Source organism: Bubalus bubalis, chromosome 21 (assembly GCF_019923935.1).
Source record: "Bubalus bubalis isolate 160015118507 breed Murrah chromosome 21, NDDB_SH_1, whole genome shotgun sequence".
NCBI classification, from domain to species: domain Eukaryota; kingdom Metazoa; phylum Chordata; class Mammalia; order Artiodactyla; family Bovidae; genus Bubalus; species Bubalus bubalis.
In genome coordinates this window covers 10,416,334-10,431,026 of record NC_059177.1, presented here as the reverse complement: position 1 = coordinate 10,431,026, position 14,693 = coordinate 10,416,334, and the positions used below count along the sequence as shown (strand labels likewise).

The 14,693-nt window shown below is 40.2% G+C and overlaps 1 protein-coding gene across 30 annotated transcripts in view; it reads right to left on the bottom strand.

The window, feature by feature from the left end:
- Window positions 1-14,693, bottom strand: part of LRRFIP2 (LRR binding FLII interacting protein 2) — a 110,381-nt gene that overhangs the window by 13,638 nt on the left and 82,050 nt on the right. For 17 of the 30 annotated variants that reach the window (XM_044934336.1, XM_025272730.2, XM_025272736.2 and 14 more), the window contains 3 exons: window positions 12,859-13,029; window positions 4,453-4,545; window positions 1,958-2,050 (listed from right to left, as the gene is read on the bottom strand). In XM_044934336.1, the coding sequence (XP_044790271.1) occupies window positions 1,958-2,050; window positions 4,453-4,545; window positions 12,859-13,029 (357 nt within the window). The remainder of the gene's footprint in view (window positions 1-1,957; window positions 2,051-4,452; window positions 4,546-12,858; window positions 13,030-14,693) is intronic. The other 13 variants (XM_025272738.2, XM_025272743.2, XM_025272744.2 and 10 more) reach the window with 3 other exon arrangements.

Genomic DNA, 14,693 nt, shown 5'->3' with positions numbered 1-14,693 from the left:
CCTGAGGACATGATGCTTAATTGAAACAAGCCAGTCACAAAAAGACAGATACTGTATGATTCCACATATAAGGTACCCAGAGTAGTCAAATTCACAGAAATGAAAGTAGAATGGGGGCTCCCAGGGGACGGAGGAGGACGCCCTGAGGAGAAGTTGTTTAATAAAGTTCAGTTTCAGTTCTGCAAGATGCAAAGAGGTTCTGTGGAACCTCCAATGTGAATGAACTTAATACCACCAAACTGTTTACTTAGAAATGATTTAAATGGTCAATTTTATGTATTTTTTGTATGTTACCACCACAACAACAAAAAAACAATTTTTTAAAGCAAAAGAGGGACAAATTTTTGATGCATAAAACACCTTGGATGAATCATAAGGGGAATTATTCTCAGTGAAAAAAAGGTAATTCCAAAGGGTTACATACTGTGCTGCTGCTGCTAAATCACTTCAGTCGTGTCCGACTCTGTGCGACCCCATAGACGGCAGCCCACCAGGCTCCCCCATCCCTGGGATTCTACAGGCAAGAACACTGGAGTGGGTTGCCATTTCCTTCTCTGATGCATGAAAGTGAAAAGTGAAAGGGAAGTCGCTCAGTCGTTCCCGACTCTTTGCGATCCCCTGGACTGCAGCCCACCAGGCTCTTCCGTCCACGGGGTTTTCCAGGCAAGAGCACTGGAGTGGGTGCCATCGCCTTATAAACATTCTTAAGATGACAAATTACAGAAATGGAGAAGAGCAGTGGCCAGCACCTGGGATGGTGATGCTGAGGCAGCAGATGTGACTACAAGAGAGTGAAAGGAGGGACCCCTTACAGTGATGAAAATGTGCTCCATCTAGATTAGATCAAGATCAATGCCCTGATAGTACTATACTTTTACAAGATGTTACATTTTGGGAAAACTGGATAAAGGGCATACAAGATCTCGTGAGTCTACAATGATTTCAAACATTTTTTTTTAAAGTTTGGGCTTCCCAGGTGGTGCTAGTCGTAACAAACCCGCCTGCCAGTGCAGGAGATGGAAGAGATACGGGTTCAGTCCCTGGGTTGGGAAGACCCCTGGTGGAGAGCATGGCAACCCACTTCAGTATTCTTGCTGGAGAATTCCATGGACAGAGGAGCCTGGTGGGCTACAGTCCATTGGGTCGCAAAGAGTCGGACACGACTCAGGGACTGAGCCCCACCATGACCAGCTAATTTCAAGCAGAACAAGACCTTCTTAGGTCCTCAGGCCAAAGGTCTCCTCCTCTCTCTTCCTCCATCTGCCTTGACAAGGTGAGTCTCCAGAACAGAGCTCCTATGCCATGAGGAGGTTGCCAGTCAAAAGGCTTCCTGGAATGAACTGGCAGGAATGTTTTCAGTCTCCGGAGTACTTGGGATCTACCTAAAGGGCTTAGCAAAAAGGCACCGAGGACTTCTTCCTTATCTGGGCCCCTGCTCTGGGGAGTTACGAGGATATAATTAGAGGTGACGTCCCAGTTTGGCAGTGCCAGCAAAATCTTACATTCCTATCCACTTCCGTAATTAAAATGATTCTAATCTCTTCCTATTTTATTCCCAAAGATTTATGGGATGTTAATAACTTCTCCCCCACCACCCCCTATCCTCTGCTTCTTCTCCAGATTGTTACAATGTAAGAGTATCAAATTACCCACAGAGTTTGAATTAAATGCCTATAGCTGTTTCTGCATAAAAATGCTGGGAAAATAAAGAACAACTTCCTTAGAAAGCTCCTGCTTGTACGTTTTACGAGCGCAGAGTCAGCTGGAGAGAGGAGTTCTTTCCAGGCATAGGATCGGGTTTTCCCAGGGAACTTTCTGCCTTCTGCTAATTTATTTCACTCTATATAAATGCTCAAAGATAATCAAAGGACAGAATTTTAGGAGTCTCTAAATTATATTTACATTGGTCTATTCCTTGTCTACGAGCTTCGGGCCAAAGCCCAGTTTCACTTCATACCCTAATGCTTTTATCTTTCCAAAGCAGTGTCTCCTGGAGTTCGAACACCTCTTTTGTCATGGTGTCTATTTTCTGCTGCATACGCTGCTTCTCCTGCAGAGGAAGAGGGGAAGAGGAAAAATAAAAGAGCAGGAAGAAAAAGAGGATGGGGTGAGAGGGAGGAAAGCAGAAGAGAAATAAAGCTGATAAAGAAACTTAACAAAAGGAGAAAGTGTGATGAACAGGGAAAGCAAGAGCTGCTTGTGGGAAGGAAGGATGACACGCAGCGTCTAGGTGCCGTGACTCCCACTGGCCTGGTGCTGGGACAGCCAGCGAGGGCACTGGGGACAGCTTCCCAGCCACAGCCACGGCAGCCAGCCAATGGGCTTCTGCACACGCCCAGCTAGCCCCACGCGTGTACCCTTCCGCTCATGACTGCCCTTCCTCAAACACGGGCACTTGCACTTCTAGAGGGGAAGTCAGACCTGCTCATGAGCACGCGACCCTTGTCACTGACAAGCAGGAGTTTCTGAACTCTATTGTTTTAAGCAGAACTGAGAAAAACGAGAGGGACACGGCTCAATCATTCTGAATTTCCTTTAGCAGCAACTATGATAGCAAGAACATCCTAAGTTACAAATGAACAAACATAGCAGTTTTTAGAAACGCTTGAATTTTAGCATTCAGCAATTCTTAACTCTTGAGTAGGCAGTGATGCACAGTTTATACCCTCTTATATTTAGCAGGTTTTCTTTTCTGCATTACTGGTAAATTATCATCTCCCACTTTCCCTACTCACACATCTCTCATGTACTTTACCGTGTGGTTCTCAATTCTAAAGACCAAAAAGCGTTATTTTGGCATAGCCAAGATTCTTCAGTTATAAGTAAACGTGTATATTAACATCTGGTGGTGGTTTAGTCACTAAATCGTGTCTGACTCTTGGGACTCTACGGACTGTTAGCCCTCCAGGCTCCTCTGTCCATGAGATTTCCCAGGCAAGAATACTGGAGTAGGTTGCCATTTCCTTCTCCAATATTAACATTTGAAGGATGTTAATTCTAAACATAAGAAAATACCTAAAACTAAAGTTTGTATACCCAGCACCTTAGGCTTTCAAGTTAGAGACCATACTGACAAGTTGTAAAAGTCAAGCATTAAAATTCCTCTTAAATGCAATCATCACATTAAAAATTAGAACACTTAATCAGTTCTAATGTAAGTTACTGAATTTGAGAAGCAGCTCCCAAAGCAGTTTTATCATTCTTTTGAAACTGTAATGAGGAAAAATATATATTTTAACTAGGAAAAGAAGTAAGTGGCTGGCATACTGACACACAAAAACAAGAAGACAAAAAGGGAGAAGTCACACATTATTTTTAAATGCCAACAAGACACAGAGTTTGGATAATATACTTCTTGCCATATATGGAAAAACTAAGACAACTAACTCCATATGTAACCTGATATTTTCAAAGCCTATCTGTTTGCATTTAGAATTCACAAACTCTACCCGCTTTCAGCAAGCCAAGTTGTTATTCTCAAGAATGACAAAAAAGTAACATAAATCCACAAATAGAATCACTTCTTTTCCTCGATTAAATCATTTTTAAAGTCATCCGCATGGGGGGAGATTAAGTGAGTCAGATCCGTGGGGGAAGAGAAAAAGGAGGGGGAAAGGCAGGGGGGAGGGGAGTCCTGAGCCACTAGGGACATGGATGAGCTGAGTGTGACACAGGAGAGGCATCTCAGGTCGCTGGAGCGGGCCTCCCTCACATCACCACAGCACCGCTGCTCATCAGCACGAGACGTGCTGGGAAACCACGCCGAGGAAGCAAGCAGGAGCCGGTCCCAGCAAACCTAATCCTATATTTATTAAAAAATGGCAACCTCGGAGGAAAACCACATTTAAGGAAAAACAGAGAGGCATGCCAGGTAGCAGGCCCAAAAGGATGAGAACTGCTGTCAAAGGTCTCCTGGAGGCCCACGGGGCTCCCCTCCTAGGACCCTGCCGCGGTCCTAGAGCTCCCTGCCAGGGGAACCTGAGCTGCAGCCTCAGCCAAGCTTCGCTTCTGTCTCCCACCAGGTATCCAGACAACTTCTTTTCATTTAGCCATTTCAGAAGTGCACCTACCTCAGTGAAGATCAAACTTCTTCTTCCCCAAGAATCATGTCCCCAAATATAGCATTCACTACATTCCCAAGGACCAAGGTACCCTGTAGTGTCTCCTTCTGCCCACTTCCTAAGGTACCGTTAGGGGAGAATGTGCTTAGGAATACAAGGCAGTAACAAAAGCTTCTGCTATTAAAAAGAAAATACTTAGAGGGCTCACAGTAGTCATTTTTAAGCCTGCTCTCATGTTTCACACTTGTAAAACGTTAGGGTGCAGCCAGTGTGAAGAGACAAGGACAGGGTTTGTGGCATTTTAACCCCCTTCCCTCCCAACACACACGCCCTCATTCCGTTCAGTGCATTTTCTCCTCAGAAAAGGTCTTTCCACAGTTCCCGCACGTACCTCAATTAGCTCATCTCTCTGTCGGAGGCCTTCTTTAAGCTCGTCCATCTTGTGCTGTAGCACGCTACACATATGTTTCTGCCTTTCCAACTCCTGTTATTAAAGAAATGACACGGTTAACAGAGACGGCGGCACACGACAGACTGGAGCCGCTACAGTGTGACAACAGAGAGGCTGCGTGTGAGCAGACACACACCTGCACTGCCACGCACTTAGACAAATCCTGCATTCTATGGAAAGGCTCGGGAAATTCTCAAGCCATCTCATATGATTACATATCTAGAAAACCCAAACTAATCAATGGCAAATTTACTTTGAATGATGAAATGACTTTAGTAAAACAACAGGTTATAAAATTAACATGCAAAATTCAAGAAGTGCCACAGATCAAAATAAGAGAGAAGATACAAGAAACACACTATCAAAAAATAAAATACATACATGTAAACTTACAAGATATACCCAAAATATATACGAGGAAAATAATATAAAACATTCCTGGAAGACAGAAAAGTAGGACTGAACCAATGGAAAGGCATACCACATTCTTGAATAAAACGATGCATCATAAAAATATAGGTTCCCCCTGAAATAACCTATGCGTTTAATGCAGTCCAAATAAAAATAACAACAGGTTTTTCTCTCCACAGAGCAACATAAGTTGATTATAAAGTTTATTTGGGAGAAAAAACAAGAAAAAATAGCTGGAAAAACACAAAAAGAAAAAGAAAGCTAACCTTACTAGATATTGAAACATTATTATACAGCTTATGTAATTAAAACTGTTGTAATGGCTCATGACTACAGACCGATGGACTGGAACAGAAAAATCCAGAAGCAAGCCCAATTACATATTAAACAACAACAAGACAAAAAGCGGTTCAAATCAATGAGAAAAGCTAGGCTTTTAAATTAGCAGTGTTGGCATAACTGGATATAAACATGGAAAAAGAAAACTGGAAGCAAACTTCACAGTATACAGCAGAAGAGATGCACAGAAAGAAAAGGGAGAGAAAAACAGAGACAGAAGAAAGGAAGTTAGAAACAGTCACTAGAGAAAAGATGAGTGTATTGCTATAACCAAGGAGTGGATAAAACATTACTAAAAAATGACTCAAAAATCCACAAACAAGAAGGGGAACGGGGTAAAAAAATTGGACTACATAAAAATTTAAAACTGTTGGGAAATTCCCTGGAGATCCAATGGTTAGGGTTTCATGCTTGCACTGCAGAGGGCAGTGGTTTGATCCCTGGGTGGGGAACTAAGATTCCACAAGCAGGTGTAGCGGCGCCAAAACCAAAGCCAACGTTTGCATGGCAAAGCACCACACACAAAGACAAGGACAAGCGGCAGGCGATGGCAAAGCACCACACACAAAGAAGGACAAGCGGCAGGCGATGGCAAAGCACCACACACAAAGACAAGGACAAGTACTAAGTTTTATCGGAGACAAAAAGATACCAACTTTCCATATAAAGAGCTTTGAAAATTAGAAATGAGGAGGGAGAAAACCCCACTATTATTAGAATAGGCTAAAAAAAAAAAAAGGGACAGATCACAGAAAAAGAAGTACATTGCTCTGAGTATGAAAAGATGCCCGAACCAAGAGAAATGCAAAATAAAACTGTGTTTCTCACCCAAACACCAGTAAAAGTCCCCAAACTTAACAATATACTCAGGGGAAAGTAGTACGGAGAAGGAAACAGGCCCACTCTTACAGTATGTGGGAATACAAAATTGTACAACCTTGACAAAGGAGAATTCATCATGTCCAGCAGGGTTACCAGGCCTTCTGATCCAGCAAACTCATTTTTCTGATTTGCACAGATACCAGCAAAAATACAAAAAGACCTATGCAGTACATTGGTTTTGCAGGACTATTTTGAAGAGCAAAAGACTGCAAACAACTCAAATGTCCATTAATAGGAAACTGGTGGTACAAACTAGTCTAGTGATAAAAAAAATGAAAGACGAAGAGCTCTCATCAGGTGATAGAATCAAGATACAGAAAAATAGTACAGTATGCTACCATTTTCTAAGAAAGGAGAAACACAAATACATTTTATTTTTTGAATGGGGAAAAAGGTCTTCTTAGGATTAAAAAAAAAAAATGGGAGGATAATCCATTTAATTAAAAAAGTTCCCTTAAGGAAGGAGAAGAGAGGGATAAAGAGAATGAGACAAAAGACTGCCTTCTTTGAATTTTTTCTTGTTACTGATCTGACTTCAGATCTGTGTAAATAATTCACAAATTGTATAAAAAATTTCATTGTGGAAGCAAGCCAAGTGTCCATTGACAGATGAAGGACAAACAAAATGTGGTACATAAATACAGTGGAATATTATTCAGGAAGAAAATCTCGTCACATGCTATGAACATGAATGAACCCTGAGGACAGTATGCTAAGTAAAATAAGCCAGTAACAAAAAGACAAATATGATCCCACTTATATGAGGTACCTGGGGGAGTCAAACTCATAGGGACAGAAAGTGGAACTGCTGCCAGGGGCAGGAGGAGGAACTGGGGGGGTTGTTTAATGGATACAGAGTTTCAGTTTTACAAGATGAAAAGTTTTCGAGAGCTGTTACACAACAATGTGAATAAACATTAATGAAATACACACTTTAAAATAGTTAGGATGGTAAATTTTGTTATGTTTTTTTTTTTACCACAATTAAAAGTAAAAATAATTTCATAATAAAAAAGTTGAAAAAGCAATTCCTAAATATTGAAAGGAAATGTAGTGAACCTAGCTATATGTATCCAGTTAGTGGTATAAGCACAGAGAAACTATTTCAAGTAACTTTAAAAACAATGGTTGTACTATATACAGCCTAGCAGTAAAATAACAACCAAACACAAAAAAACAAACATGCTTTTAACTATTTTCAGTAATTATACTGCTGGTGGTAATGCTGGTATTGCTATTCTAGGTACTGTGGGATAAAGCGATGAAAATAGAATATAACAAAATTACTCCCATCCCGAGTGACTCTGAGAACTGGGAAGGGTAGTTTCAGAAGAAGGAGATATGCATATGCAAAACAGAGAGGTCAAGTAAAAATCCTAAGTCTGAACAGAAATTAGCACTTATCCACATAACATATTTTGACTTTAAAAACAAAAGCATACCCCGTATACACATGGTGCTCATGCAGCACTGAAAAGGCCTAGAGACAGTCACCAACACTGGCACACGCACCGAGCACCCACACTGCTCCGGCAAGAGAGAACCAGGGCTCCTCGGGTTCACACCTGATTCAGGTCTGGAGCAGAAAATGTACCAGACAAGCCCTGAAAACTTGCTTACACTATACAGCAAAGAAGCTATCAGAGCCAATCAGACTCAGGTCGAAATTACTTGGGAATCAACCTGAAGATGTTCACTTTAGACAAAAGTGGGACAACTTGAAAATCAGTAAGAATAAAGCTACAGTGGATGGAAATCATCAAACGAATTCCTCCCTTCATAATGGTTTTTAAAAAATAATTAATAATTGGTCACTGTGAGAGGATGCTAAACAATTTCTTATTTTGAAAACTTGTAAACAAAGGAAAAGAGTCATGCTTTTATCTTGCCTTTCCTCTGTAAACTGTTTCACTGAGTAATAAGGGATGAAGGGCAATTTACACTAATAAATAAAAGCAGAGTCAAGTGAAAAGATAAGTCATGGAATGGGAGAAAATATTTGCCAACCACGTATCTGATAAGGAACTTGGATCTAGAATATACAAACTCTAACAATGCAATAACACAAAGATAATCCAATTTAAAAATGGGCAAAGGATCTGAACAGACATTTCTCCACAGAAGATGTACAAACAGTACACATATCAAAATATACTCAAAATCATTAGTCATCAGGGACATGCATTCCAAAACAGCATCTCCTAGGATGGCGAGGAAGAAACTCAGATAAGAACAAGTGATGGTGAGGATGCGGAGAAATCAGAATCTGCACACACCGCCGGAGGGAATGGAAAATGGCGCTGCAACTTGGAAAAGGGCCTGGTTACTCCTTAAATGTTTGAACACAGAGCTGCCGGATGACCCAGCAATTCCACTTCTAGGTATAATATTTAAAAGAAAGACGAATGTTCCCACAAAAAAACCTGTACACAAATGTTTACAGCAGCATAATTCATCACAGATAAAAAGTGAAAAAAATGTCCATCAATACACACATGGATAAACATGGTATATATCTATACAATGGAATATTATTAGGCTATTAATACGAGCGAAGTACAGATGCATGTACCACACAGATGAACTTGAAAATATTAACCAAAGTGAAAGAGGCCGATTATAAAAGATTACATAGTATATGACTCCACTGATATGAAAGGCAACTAACTCGACAGAGACAGAGAGTAGAACCAGCAGTGGTTACTGAGGCTGAGGGGCTGAGAGCGAGAGGACTGCTGAAGGGTACGGGGCTGCTTGCTCACGTGATGAAACATTCCAAAATTGGTTGTGGCTGCATTTGTCTGTGAAGATGCAAAATAACCCAATGAACTGTACACTTAAGATAGATGAAGTATATGGTATATGAATTATATCTCAATAAAGCTATTTTAAAACAATGATGGAAAAATAAAGCAGTAAAGATAAAAACAATGTTATTTTGCTACCCCTAATCAACTAGTGGATATAGACACCCTGTTGCAGTATCACAGAGATGCCCTATACCTGGGCCTTCTGAAGGAAAAGAACCTATGAAGTAGACTGAACCCGCGTGTGATTAAACCTCTAAACCTAACTATTTATAGGAAACACAGAAGAAAAAGGAGCATGGTAAAGAACCATGTTAATGAAACAGCAAAATCCCCAAGACTGTCAGAAACTGTTAAGACCAGCAGTCCAGTTTCTTCAACCCATAAACTGCAAGAGAGAAAAAGAGATGAAACGAAACCTATAAATAGAGATCTGTAAGACAAGACAGACAACTCCAATGTGTGCAACTCACCAAGACTCTAAGTATAAAAAAGAAAAATCATTTATCACATTTGAAACAACTGAAATTTTAACAATGACAGGATATATATAGTATGAAGGTCTTGCCATTATATTTTTAAAAAGAGAGGACATGTTTAAATTCATATTAAATTCAGGAATATTCTGGTGGTCCAGAATATTCTGGTTAGGACTTGGCACTTAATACTGCCCAGGATCTGGGTTCAATCCCTGGTCAGGGAACTAGGATCCCACAAGCCATACAGTGTGGCCAAAAATAAATAAAATAATAAACTCATATTAAAATATGGGACTTGCTTCAAACAAACTGAGTGGGGGGAGTTGACATGGTAAAACTGGCTATGCACTGATGGCCTGTTTGGGGTCAGTGATGGGTTCAGGAAAGTTCATGATATGCTTCTCTCTCTCTCTTTTTTTTTGTGGGGGGGGGGGTCTGTTTAAAATCTGAAATAGAACATTTTGTTATATCTCAGATAAACTGTAAAAAAATAATAATAATAAAAAAGGAAAGGAAAGAAAAAAGAAAAAGAATTCCCTACGATAATGCAGACATTCCTAACCAGGCATTCTTTCCCTGAAGTATAGATACAATACGTAAGATGCAGTTACCATAATCCCAGCAGAAAACACGAAAGACATTTTGAAAGGTGGCATGAATATTGCTGTGTAAAGGAAACAGGAACATCTCCTGTATGAGGCAGTATCTGTTTAGGAGAAGAGAGGCTGGGCTGAAGGTGCATCAGAGACAGACATACCCACAAAGTCTTCTACATCACCGTATTTGAAGCAGATTCCCAGGGCATTAAAGAAAACACACAGACTTTTCAAAGTCAAAAACACAAGATTTAGAAACAAAAACAAAGTGAAAAAACCCCATAACTCTATGTATACTAAGACATCTCTATATCCTAGAAAATGACAGGAGGGAAAACGAAGTTGGTTAAAACAGCTTATCATAGGGATATTTTTTTTTAATGCTCAAGGTCATTGGAGAAGATAGATAAGAACTTTAGTACTGACCATTCAATACACAGCATGAGCTTTTCTTCTGTTATAAGCAAGAGCCAGAAGCAGACATGAAAAACGTGTGGCAAGGTAGAAAGAGAGTCCAAGGACTAAGAAAAGTACGATGGCTTGGACTCTCCAAAACTGGCTGATGAGATACAGGAAGAGTCAGAGAGGAGCCACTACATCACCACATAGTCAACGAGCTGCTGTCATCGATATGAGAACACCCAGAAGCCTCTATCACCTTATCTAGATGCAAGTCTTCTTATCCTACTGCTTTTGTTTACAGACATTATTTTTCCGAGGAGTTTAAGGCAAAATCCAGCAGAAACTACAGAGTTCCTAAATACCCCTGAGCCCCCGCCCCACTCCCAGAACAGCCTTCCCCCGCTATCAACATCCTAAACCAGAGGGATATATTTGTTGCAATCAACGAGCCCACACTGACATGTCACTGTCACTCAAAGTCCATAGCTGACACTAGAGTTCACTCTCAGTGTTGTACATTCTGTGAGTTGTGATACATGTACAACGTATGATATAGAATAGCTGCTGCTGCTAGTCGCTTCAGTCGTGTCCGACTCCCCCAGGCTCCACCAGGCTCCCCCACCCCTGGGATTCTCCAGGCAAGAATACTGGAGTGGGCTGCCATTTCCTTCCACTGCTGCCCTAAAAATCTCCTGCACTCTGCCTCTTCAGCCTTCCTTCCCCTAGTTCAGTTCAGTTCAGTCGCTCAGTCGTGTCTGACTCTGCAACCCCACGAATCGCAGCACGCCAGGCCTCCCTGTCCATCACCAGCTCCTGGAGTTCACTCAGACTCATGTCCATCGAGTCGGTGATGCCATCCAGCCATCTCATCCTCTGTCGTCCCCTTCTCCTCCTGTCCCCAATCCCTCCCAGCATCAGAGTCTTTTCCAATGAGTCAACTCTTCACATGAGGTGGCCAAAGTACTGGAGTTTCAGCTTTAGCATCATTCCTTCCAAAGAAAACCCAGGGCTGATCTCCTTCAGAATGGACTGGTTGGATCTCCTTGCAGTCCAAGGGACTCTCAAGAGTCTTCTCCAACACCACAGTTCAAAAGCATCAATTCTTCGGTGCTCAGCTTTCTTCACAGTCCAACTGTCACATCCATACATGACCACAGGAAAAACCATAGCCTTGACTAGACGGACCTTTGTTGGCAAAGTAGTGTCTCTGCTTTTGAATATGCTATCTAGGTTGGTCACAACTTTCCTTCCAAGGAGTAAGCGTCTTTTAATTTCATGGCTGCAGTCACCTTCCCCTAACCCTGCTGCAAATACTTCGTGACACTTTGTAAAAGTGATGAAAACAGACTGGAATGAGCATTTTCAGTCCTCAAGAAATCCCTACAGAGTCTAAGTAATAATGTGGGTCCCTTAGAGGTTATATTAACACCTTTTCTCCCTTTATTACGTACAAATACAGATTGTTATTGCTTCTAACAATTCACCAAAGCGCATTTCCTAAATTCTTTTCTTTTTTTTTTTTAATACAATGTACTGCAACTCATTTCTTCATAGTAATATCCATCTGTCCTCTGCTTGGGCTGATTTCAGCACTTTTTAAAAAATCCAATACACTTTTAAGGGAACGCAACTTGTTTCCTGCGGCTGTCAAAAGGCAAAACCAGGCCTTGGGCAGTGGCTTTTATTTTCCATCTGCACATTTTAACAATATAGCTTACAAATGGCTAAAGAAAACATCTGCTGATTTCTGATCCACATCTCCACACTGCTGTTTCCAAATAACCGGTTAAAGACTTCTCCCCAATCATTTAGAAAACAGGTTCTCTTGAAAAATGAGAGAAGAAAAGAAGAGAGAAGAGAAGAAAAAAAGAAAAGAGAAAACAACGAGCCATCTCACTGAAAGTCTTTGGAGCTTTGTGGAGTTTCAGTTATAACAGGAAGAAGTAATTCACTGTAATTGTCAAATTAAGAGACAGAAAAAAAAGATAAAATTTGAACTGCATTCTATTTTCAGAAACTAAAGGATGTGATAAGTTTCCCCTTATGAAAATAAACTAAATCTTATAAAAATTAAAAAAGGCAAACACTCCAGGAATGGCAGTCTCATGCTCTGTCGATCTCCTTGCACCAAGTGGTTTTTAGGGAAATCCCATTCCCCGGGACCCTGGCCTCCTCCATCAAACCCAGCACTTAAGAAAGGTATGTTAATTCTCCTTTATTCTTCATCGATAATACTAACAACCATTCACTGAACATATACTATGTGCCAAATAAACACTTTATAGTCAGTAATAATCATTAACCCCTCACCACAGAACTATGATGTAGGTATTACTAGCCCCATTTTACAGAAGAAAACAGTACTTTTTAAATAGCAGGTTTTAGTTTTCTGACCCCAGAGAAAGGCATGATGTAAAATGAGCAAATTACCTTTGATTTTTCTTCATTTTCTCTATAAAATTCCGCCATCTGTTCCTCCTGCTCTTCAATAACATCCTTGAGGGTATCTACTTGGTATATCAAATTGTTCTTCTCATTGTCTAACTGTGCATTGGAAACCATGGCTTTCTTGTATTTTTCTTCCACTTCAGATAAAGACTCCTAAATGAAAGTCAGAGTCATCAGTCTAGCCCTGGCACAAACACATGAAGATGCATTTTTGCAAAATACAAGCAGCTTTGGAAACTCTGTTTAGTAACAAGCACATGAAGCAGGAGGACGACAGTCAGCCAAGAGTGCCGCTGCAAGCCCTCTATGGGCTCTCTGCTACCCAAGAAAACAAAAGCAGAGATGCAGCCTCTGAAAGACGAAAAGGCATGCAGACAACATGGAAGAGTCACAGGGAACAGTCACAAAATGAAAACTCATTCATGTTTTCAGAAATGTTACTCCTGCAGTTTCAACAACAAGCTATCTGGTACTCTGAATGCAATGACAGGGAATATAGCCTCTTTTTATACAAGAAAATTTCATACTCCTTTGAATTTCACCATTTCTTGGATCTGTATTTTCAGTACTTTCCTGCTCTCCATGATATTAATAAATGTATTCACATTTTCTCTGGAAATTATTCAAATATTAGCCATTTAAAATAAGCGACACAAAAACAATTATTCTTTTTAAAAAGAGCTACCAGGGGAATTCCCTGGTGGTCCAGTGGTTAGGACTCCATGCTTTCGCTGCAGGGCCTGGGTTCAATCCCTGGCTGGGGAACTCAGATAACACAAGCCCGGCTGAGAGCTCCCCTCCCCACCCCCAAAAAAGTGCTACCACTAAATGCCTAAATTTTCATATACTTCAAAGTTTCCTGTCTAAGATAGCTTACAGTCTGTTTCTGAATAGCTGCTTCTATTTTGGTAGATTACTATTACCTAGCAACATTTTTAAAGCTAAAAAGAAAAACATTTCACATAGAAAAGATCATCACTTCTGTATTTTTAAAATGCTGATGCAAATGTTAACAAATAAAAGAGCAATGATATTTGAACTGAGGGTTCTGAGAGTCCAGAATCCTTTACACATCTATGATCAACTGATATTTGACAAGGGTGCCCAGACAACTCAGTGGGAAAAATAGTTTTTTTCATAAACTGTGTTGTGGCAACTGAGATCCACATGCAAGCAAATAAAGGTGGACTCCTACCTCACACCATACCCCAAAATTAACTCAAAATGGATCACAGTCCTAAATTAAAAGCCAAAATTATAAAACTCTTCCCCCAAAACAAAGAAGTAAATCTTTATGACTCTGGAGTAGGCAGTGGGTTCTCAGACATGAAACCAAAAGAAAAAAACAGGCTTTATAAATATTAAAAACTTTTATTCTACAAACTATATCATCAAGAAAATAAAAAAGACCGTGCAAAAAATGGGAGAAAACATTTGTACATCTTATGTCTGATAAGGTACCTGTATCTAGAATATATAAAGAACACTTAGAAATCAAGAATTAAGACAGACAATTCAATTTTAAAATGGGAAAGGATGTGAACAGATATTCCTCCAAAGAGGGTATAAAATGGTAAGAATATAAAAATATTCTTAATATCATTAGTTATAAAAGAAATAAGACCAAAACCATAATGAGATACTACTCCAGACTTAATAGGATGGCTAGTAAGCATAATAAAAAAAACAGATAACAAGTGTTGGTGAAGAAATGGAAAAGCCAGAATCCTCATACACTGCTAGTGAGAATGTAAAAGAGCGCAGCTGCTTCGGGCCAACAGTCTGGCAGCAAGTTAAAATGTTAAACATAGAGCTGC